The 9,665-nt window shown below is 41.3% G+C and overlaps 1 protein-coding gene across 4 annotated transcripts in view; it reads right to left on the bottom strand.

The window, feature by feature from the left end:
- zgc:92140 (uncharacterized protein C1orf21 homolog) overlaps positions 1-9,665 on the bottom strand; it is a 47,262-nt gene that overhangs the window by 24,983 nt on the left and 12,614 nt on the right. For 2 of the 4 annotated variants that reach the window (XM_014004661.1, XM_014004663.1), the window contains exon 2: positions 8,086-8,215. In XM_014004661.1, the coding sequence (XP_013860115.1) occupies positions 8,086-8,176 (91 nt within the window). In that variant the 5' untranslated portion in view covers positions 8,177-8,215. Of the gene's footprint in view, positions 1-8,085; positions 8,216-9,478; positions 9,643-9,665 lie in introns of those variants that run through there. The other 2 variants (XM_014004662.1, XM_014004664.1) reach the window with 2 other exon arrangements.

Below are 9,665 nucleotides of genomic sequence, written 5' to 3'. Positions count from 1 at the left end.
GTTGAATCTATGCCACGAAGAATTGAGGCAGTTCTGAAGGCAAAAGGGGGTCCAACCCGTTACTAGCGTGGTGTACCTAATAAAGTGGCCGGTCAGTGTAGATGCACTCGGAGTGCAAACCTCCGCCAAGACCAATTTCTCCCATCCTGTAAGAGTTAATGTGCAAAAGCAGAGATGGAAACACATTTGCCGAATAAGTTCTGACGTAGAGAACATTTAAGCAGGCAGTATGCATGGAATTAGCTACTTCTCGGTGGAGTCCAATGTGAAAAAAAAAGTCAGACTTGTCACCCGACGTTATTCATCGTCAAACTGATGTTGGATTAAGCTCCTAAGTTTTCATCAGTCACATTTCACCGTGTAAAATGTCTGTTTTTATCCCCTTGTATGAGTTTGTAATGGTTTGACTGTCTTTATAAAGTGCTTCCTGGCTCCCCCTGTCTCCGAACTTTGAGGCCCGGCAGCTCTCTGTTTACAAGCCTAGTAGAGAGAAACTGTTTTGATTGTTTGTTTCAGAAATGTGGTGTGTTTGAGGAAATGGGAAAAATAGGTTTCATGGTGCAGTCATGCACTTCCTGGTCATAAAACGTTCTGTAAATGTGCATATTATGGCAAAAATTATTCATCATTAAATCTGGTTTAACATTACTTTTATAAAGTTTGAAGTCTGTGCTGTCCAATCCAGCTCACCGTTTTTTACAGAAGCCCTGTGAAAGCATCACAGCTTTGCCGATCTCAGAGTGTTAAAAGAAAAAAATTCCTGTATCCGCATCGTGATCCAGAACATCACCAAAATTTAAAGGTGTGTTCCTTGGCCCAGTACCCACATGTGGTAAAAATGTCATGACAATCCATCCACACGTTTTTAGTAATGTTGTCCACAGACAGAACGACAGTCAGACATACACGACCGAAAACATTACCTCGCCCTTGGCAGAGGAAATAAAGGGAGTCAAATCATTACAAAACTCATACAAGGGGATAAAACAGACGTATTACATGGTGAAATGTGACTGATGAAAACTTAGGAGCTTAATCCAACATCAGTTTGACAATGAATAACGTCGGGTGACGAGTCTGACTTTTTTTTTTCACATTGGACTCCACCGAGAAAAAATTCCATGCATACTGCTGCTTAAATGTTCTCTATGTCAGAACTTATTCGGCAAATGTGTTTCCATCTCTGCTTTTGCGCATTACCTCTATTACAGGATGGGAGAAATTGGTCTTGGCGGAGGTTTGCACTCTCCAAGTGCTTCTAGTTTACATAATGAGAAGAAATGCATAAGATAAAGTAAAAACAGGAGACAAAAAATGTACAAACAACACGTGGATAAAAAAACGTAGGAAAAAACAATTAAAAATTAGATAAAAACATTTAAAGAGATACAAAATTTATCTACAAGTAAAATTATATATACATATGTACAATTTAAAAATTTGACCCAAAATTGTTAATTTGTTGGAACTATGCTGAAAAAAATAAATAAATATGAAGGTCAGTTAAATTATAAAACATGAGGTAAAGTTCTCCTTTTTTAAATTAATCGGTGAAACTTACAGTGGTTTGCAAAAGTATTCATACCCCTTGAACTTTTCCATATTTTGTCACATTACAACCACAAACATAAATATATTTCACTGGAATTTAATGTGAAAGACCAACACAAAGTGGTATACAATTGTGAAGTGGAAGCAAAATTTTACATGAATCAAAACATTTTTTACAAATAAAAAACTGAAAAGTGCGACGTGCAAAAGTATTCAGCCCCCTTTTCCCTGAGTGCAACCAATTGCATTCAGAAGTTGCCTGATGACTGCTAATGACTCAAAAGGGTCCACCTGTGTGTAATCTAATCTCAGTACAAATACAGCTGCTCCGTGACGGCCTCAGATGTTGGTTAAGAGAATATTGGGGAGCAAACAGCATCATGAAGTCCAAAGAACACACCAGACAGGTTAGGAATATGGTTTTGGAGAAGTTTAAAGCAGGCTTAGGTTATAAAAAGATTTCCCAAGCTTTGAACATCTCACGGAGCACTGTTCAATCCATCATCCGGAAATGGAAAGAGTATGGCACCACAGTAAACCTGCCAAGACAAGGCCGTCCACCTAAACTTACAGGCCGAACAAGGAGATCACTGATCAGAGAGGCAGCCAAGAGGCCCATGGTGACTCTGGATGAAATGCAGAGAGCCACAGCTCAGGTGGGGGAAACTGTCCACAGGACAACAATTAGTCGTGCACTACACAAATGTGGTCTTTATGGAAGAGTGGCAAGGAGAAAGCCATTGTTAAAAGAAAACCATAAGAAGTCCCGTTTGCAGTTTGCCAGAAGCCATGTTGAGGACACAGCAAACATGTGGAAGAAGGTGCTTTGGTCAGACGAGACCAAAATTGAACTTTTTGGCCACAATGCAAAACGCTATGTGTGGCGGAGAAAGAACACTGCACATCACTCTGAAAACACCATCCCCACTGTCAAATATGGTGGTGGCAGCATCATGTTCTGGGGGTGCTTCTCTTCAGCAGGGACCGGGAAGTTGGTCAAAGTTGATGGGAAGATGGATGGAGCCAAATACAGGGCAATCTTGGAAGAAAACCTGTTGGAGTCAGCAAAAGATTTGAGACTGGGGCGGAGGTTCACCTTCCAGCAGGACAACGACCCTAAACATAAAGCCAAAGCTACAATGGAGTGGTTTAAAAAAAAGAATATTCATGTGTTAGAATGGCCCAGTCAAAGTCCAGACCTAAACCCAATTGAGAATTTGTGGCAAGATCTCAAAACTGCTGTTCACAAACGCTCTCCATCCAATCTGACTGAGCTTGAGCTGTTTTGCAAGGAGGAATGGGCAAGAATTGCAGTCACTAGATGTGCAAAGCTGGTGGAGACATACCCTAAAAGACTTGCAGCTGTAATTGCAGCAAAAGGTGGCTCCACAAAGTATTGACTCAGGGGGGCTGAATACTTTTGCACGTTGCACTTTTCAGTTTTTTATTTGTAAAAAATGTTTTGAGTCATGTAAAATTTTGCTTCCACTTCACAATTGTATACCACTTTGTGTTGGTCTTTCACATTAAATTCCAGTGAAATATATTTATGTTTGTGGTTGTAATGTGACAAAATATGGAAAAGTTCAAGGGGTATGAATACTTTTGCAAACCACTGTAAGTGTTTTTATTAATTTACTGGGTCATTTATATATTTCTGCTTTATTTCTAATCATGTCAGTGTCAGCCCTTCATGTACAGTATTTTTAGCAATAACTCAAATATGTACGCCACATCTTTCTGTGTACACATCAAGGTGTCAAATGGCTGAATCATCAACACACACTAGACTGACGGAGCCGTCTCCCCTCTGATTTTATCTAGGTGCCATTTCTTATTTTATTTTGTTTTCTACAGATATCAGCACAACGCCGCTGCCGACAGTGAGTGTTGCTGTTTTCCTCTCGTCACCCCTCGCTGTTTGTGTAACCGAGTTCTGCCTTTTCCGGTTATTGTGCGAGGGCAACTGAGAGGTGGTGCGGGTGAGGAAAAAGGGGGTGGGGGGCTTGGACGTGGCTAATTGCTGGAGTCTGGCAGCCCAAATATCTGGGACGCGCACAAGTTTTGGACAGGCTTCAATCTGTTGGTGGCAGATCAGTGTGAGGAAGAAGGGCTCAGAGTGTATCTAAATAGAGTGACACCACCCCCCCACCCCCACCCCGTCTCTCTCTCTCACACACACACACATACACACACACAGAGTCCACTGGGGGTAAATTTTTGAGCATGAGCGAGACAGACTGACTGACCAGAGGCAACCAATATTTTCCACTTCAGTCAGAAGTAAACGGGATGCAGTGAGCAAATTAGATTGGCACGGGAAAGTGTGGATAACTCAGCTATAAGAAAGTACACAATGAGTGACAATAAAGTGTGACGGAAAACAGCTGGAACAGATAAGATGAAGAAGAAAAGTGTGTGTATGTGTTGGGGGTGTTAAAGGGGTTCTGGGTTTAAATGACTTTAATCCACAATATCCAGGTCACTTCCCCCTCCAGCTCCACACCCATCGACGGTCCCCCTTAAATTCCACTTGAAATCGAAAGACAGCAGAGAGGACGGGGCGGCCTCGGAGGAAGCAGGAGCAAAAGGATGTGAAAGGACACAAAGTTTTGACCTAATGTGCAAAGGGACGAGAGGGAAAGAGAAGAAATGCTGGGAGATGAAGGCAGGAAGAGGAGGGGGTGGGGTGAGGGTGGGGAGACCCAAAATAGAGTGACAGGAGAGAAAGCGGAAGGGAAGAACGAGGCCGAGGCGACTCGAATGAGACGGTGAAGTTGAGACGAGAAAGAAAAAAAAGCACGTCATTCTGCCTTCCTCTCTCACGGAATCTCTCATCCTCTGAACCATTCAGGGTGAGGGAGGAAGAGGAGGACGTGTCTGAGAGGGAGTAGATGGGAAAAAGAGCAAAAAGTCAAGGAGAGGTGTCAGAAATGGGGTAAAGTGCCGAGAGAGGGGAGGAAAAAAGACAAAGGGGGAGGCGGACCTCCTGTGGAGCATCATCCACCAGCCTCCACCCGACTGTCTGCTGTTGCACCAGAGTGTTACTCCTAATTCCTAATCGCCGTTAATCCCTCCGCCACCCACCATCTCTGTTTCATCCCCATCCCTCATTACCCAACAGCCCTGTTCCACACAAATAACGCTGGAGCTGCTGCACCCGTTTCTGTTCAGCAAAAACAACGAAGAGTCTGGAAAACTGCTTGATTAGAAAAATTGTCCCATGTAGGTCCAAATTCTCCACAACTCCMATAATGAAACACAAACACCTCACATTATTCATGTGAGCCCAGAGAACTGCTAATAAAAGCTACTTTTTGTAACGATTTTAAAAAAAGGATGTAAATAAAAACGGAATGGAATTTCATTTCAGCATAAATTTGAAACACTGAAAATATAAAAAGACTTTAAAATCCAGCTTCTATCAAAATTAATGGTTCATTTAGATTATGGTGGAAACGCTGCATGATGCTAACGAGACAACGCTGTAGGACATAACTACAACACTACGTCCTGATAAACCGAAGCTGAAGGCTTGTGCACTGAGAAAAGACGGAGGAAAATAAACATTGTACAATTCCAATAATTTAGAGATTTTACTTTGKTGTACATGAAAAAATAATGAGTAAATGCTAACAGTGAGCAGCTTTGACCAACAGTCTCAGGCAGCACTGAGTGAAAAGCAGAACAAAAGAGAAAACTGAAATGTCAAAAACTCCTCTGACTGTAAGAAATAAACAGAATGCCTACAGGCAGAGAAGGAAAGTTTGCAGTCAAAAGACAGGAAGTCTCTGACAAGTTTTCAGTTGAATGCATGGCTGCAAACAGATAATATGAGTGGAGAAACTTGGTCTTCATTTTAGGTGGCAGACTTGGATCACGAGTYCAGATGCTGAACTGGCCTGCTGGTTCAGACCTGTCAGCCTCCAAACAGCAATGTACGTGTGCACAGTAGTAACCTCACAGGTCCTATGATGTTGGCAGCAAATTAAACCAATGTGTTATCTAGGGACTAAACCAATAATCTATAAGTCATAGCACTAAACGGTCAAGTGTTACAGCTTTTATTTTGACGGGTTGCTGCCAGCGGAAGTGGGGCAGCTTCGTGTCAAACAAGCTAAAACTTTAATTTGTTGTGAAACTTCTGGGACAATAATGGCAACGTTTTTCAGACCTGTTAGTTTATTATTAAGCCGTGGAGGAAGATGACAAGAACCTTGACAAAATTGAGGAAGATGAGCAAATTGGCAGAGAACTGAAGGAAAAGAGAATGCGGTTAGCATGAATGCTAGTATTAAAGTGTGACGGAAACATAAGCTGTGGCTATGTTTAAATTCAGGGGCTTTGTCTTTCGAGGTCATGTCACAGCGATGAGGCAAAGGCTGTCCAAGTTCGAAGACTCCTCCGAGTGCAGCCCATAAATGCACCCTCCTTTTCCTCCAATTTAAGGACTGGGGCCGATGTATCCTTCTCAGCCCACCCAATCCCAAGGTGCATTGCAGGCCAAACGGGAGATTTTTTTTGGTTTTGGCTTGTATTGAAGGACAAAGCTAGAGACAGGAGTGTAGTTTAAATTAAATATTTGGCAGTATGTTGTTAGGCTGTTGTCAATGGCACGGACATGTTTTTTTTAAATATTATTCTTGTCAGAAATTATCGTAAACAAGCTCTTATATGGGGGAGGGGCCTTTAGTCCTTCATGTACTGTCTCTGAGCTGATTTTGTTCATTTCTAATATTAATATATGAACTATTTGCTAATTTTGATCTGTTTTCAATCTTCATTGCTTCTGTTTAGCGTCATCATGGTTTGCTAAAGTCGACAGGATATGTGTCTGGGAGAGGGCGGAAATAAAGCTGAAGGCAGATTCACAGCCACTTTCCTTTGGTTTTCCTGGTTGCCAAAGGACTCAAGCCCACATAGAGCATGCTGACCGGGTCCTTCGATGGACGCAGCCCCAGGATTYGGACAAAGCCTGTCCCAATTYGTGGGCTCCTTCTCATGCGGCCGACGAATGTGACCCACAAAATTCCTAAACTGAAGGCTGCATCTGAGTATCAATACAGACTGAAGATATCCCAGGATTCATTGGGTCTCCTGTAATGAATTTCCAAACTACACGGACTTAGTAAAAAAAATAAAAATAAAAAATAAAAAATAAACTATGTTGTTGACAACATTTTATTTAACACCTCATTTTTTTGTTGTGTATATTTGTTATGTATTTTTTGTTTTTAATGCATATAAATTTTTTTTGTTTTAAATGAAATGAATAAACTAACTAACTAACTAACTAACTAACTAACTAACTAAATTTATATTGAAACCAAATTATTGTGTAATGTTTTAATTGTGAAGTAATTCCTCCAGTGAAAGGACAGGTGAATGCATGTCCAAACACATTTTAGGTGGGAAGCCACGAGATAAAATGGGGTAGTGGGTGGTCACGCAAACATACATCATCCAAAAGCTAAACCATCTCATTTCACAGCAGTTTTATGCAGCCTACCTGGACYGCAAAGGTTGTGGCCCCTGCGAGCCATGGGCTAGGCTAGCTGGAGCCCCTGAATTGGGACAAAGCTAAAAACTAAGATACTGTATGTGGTAAATCACAATTGACATTTTGCACATACTAGAAGGAAATGTACTCAGTGTCCCAGCACAATAAGAGCATGCAGTACAAGATAACAAGTATAGCTCTGAAATAAAGACAAAAACCATAATTGTAAAGCACAAAAGAAGAGGTAGGATCGGTTCAGGTTCATCGTCAACAAGATGGCAGTATGGCATAAATTAGATTCGAATGTTATTCAAGTCATCTGTTGAAAATTCCTGTATTTCTTCATATCGTAACATATATCGCAGGATGATAAAAAAATGACTCATTTTTTTCCCTTAGTTCTGTTGGTGTTTTAGTGGTGTCAGTCAGTTCCAGAGTGCTGCTGAAGCTGTCACATTTACAACACACTGACATTTCACTGTTCAAACAGTTCCCATCTTATTGACATTAAATAAAAAGATATTCAAAAACATCTCAGTGTCCCAGTTTTGGGAGGAAATAGGGGTTGTGCTTAAATTATTTGTGTTTCCAAACGCTGACAATAAAGTTCAATAGTTTCATCTCATTCCCTTCTGAATAACTTCTTTAAAAATGGATGCAGTCTCTTTAAAACGTCTCATTGTTAATGGATGAGATTTTATGTTGTTTATCTAAACTATTTAATAAAAATAAAACTGAAAAACAGACAAAGGGTGACGTCAGTCTGTTTCATTCTGTTTTTGGCCAGCCGTGTCCAGTTTTTAAACTAAAACAGAAAATGACAGATGTCAGTTTTTATCAAGGTGCCACCAACCACTTCCTCTCCCACGTAAACTGTCAACAAACATGGCTCCCATAAAACTGCTGCTGGTGCTTCTCTGAAATAGAGAAGTGAACAGTCTGCCAGAGGAGCTATAATGGGAAGGGGAGCTGGGTAATTAATGGAGTGAAATGGAGCTGTGAGCATTTTTATTGACAGCCGTGTGTGAACTGACCAGAGAAGAGGTCTCCGTTGCTGTAGGCCTTACCGCGTCCCTCCTCGTCGCTGGGCACGGCCGACACCTGCTTGGCCGAGGTGCAGCCCATGACCTCAAACTCTGAAACTCCTCCTCATCGCACTCGCACCTGGGCAACAASAGAGAAAAGACCTGTTCTTAACTTGGTGAAAATCACCTGGCACTTTTAATTACCTGCCACTGAAAGGCGATGGCAGGCAGTAATGTATATGTGTCTGTTAGCAAAATATCTCGTGAACCATCAGATGGATTTTAATAAAACTTTCAGGAAATAATCATAGGGTGTATATCTACAACTGAATTGCTTTTGGAGCCAATCCAGTTCAAGATGGTCACTAAATCCAAGCAACCTTGAAAAACACAAATATAGTTCTAATTCTCTCAGTTTTACAGACTTGACGTTAAAATTTGACGTGTCAGACATAACATATACTGTACTTCAGTGCTACTCATTTAACAAAATTTTTTTGCTTACAACTTCAGTATTAACATTCGGAATTAACCCTGTTTGTCTGTTAGCAAAATATCTCGTGAACCATCATATGGATTTTAATGAAACTTTCAGGAAATAATCACTGGATGCAATTCTACAGCTGATTTACTTTAGGAGCCAATCCAATTCAAGACGGTCACTAAATCCAAGCATCCTTAGAAAACCAAAAATAGCTCTAATTCAGTCAGATGTACAGAGATCATGTTAAAATTTGGGGTGGTAGCAGCCAAGAGTCAAAGAACTGCTACCCATTAAACAAGATGTTTTTTATGAAGATGTCAGTATTAGCAGACACACACACACTGAGACTGTTCTTAATGTTATTTTCAAGGTTCAGTCAAAACGTCTACAGCGCGGTCATTTTTCACATTAGGGGATTTTAGTCTAAACTCTGGTATGAAAACTGGCAGGCGATATGCATTCCTTTAATGGTAAGCCTTTAATGTTTGTTTTACACTGCAATTTGCAGACATTATTCACTCAAGTCTTGATAGAAGCAGCTCTTCTTTTTTTTTTTTTTTTTTTTTTAAACTGACTAAAACATTTTATTGAAAAAGCCACATAATAAATTGACTTCCATCATTTTTGTCTAGTAAAATGTGGCAGGGAAAGCCTGACATCCGGCAGGACAGCTGACACAAAGCTGTGAACACTGCTGTCAGTCCCTCGCACCAACACATCACACACACTGTCATGGTCCGATACCGTCTGCCAGTTAGAAAACTGCTCACACACACTTAAACACGCGCACACACAGGGGAGAATTATCCGAGGGGCCCTTTTGAAGGTAGAGCCAGACAAAAGGAGGCAAGGGTCAAGAAAGAGATGGACAATAGGTGGGATGAGAGAAGCCACGGGGGGAAACAGACGAGTGCAGACCTTCAAAGGCTCGCCGCCTGCCCCTCCTTCCTCGCTCAGAGCGTTTGAAGTTTACAGGAGGACGATGTTTAGTCCTCCATCTCTCTGCACAAAGCACCAGGTGTACAGAGCTGCTAACACATCCATCCTCAAAACACACACACACACACACAAACACACACACACACACACACACACACACACACAC

Source organism: Austrofundulus limnaeus, unplaced genomic scaffold (assembly GCF_001266775.1).
Source record: "Austrofundulus limnaeus strain Quisiro unplaced genomic scaffold, Austrofundulus_limnaeus-1.0 Scaffold25, whole genome shotgun sequence".
In the NCBI taxonomy this organism is placed as follows: domain Eukaryota; kingdom Metazoa; phylum Chordata; class Actinopteri; order Cyprinodontiformes; family Rivulidae; genus Austrofundulus; species Austrofundulus limnaeus.
The sequence above is the reverse complement of the archived record's forward strand: the minus strand, read 5'-3'. Positions and strand labels throughout refer to the sequence as shown.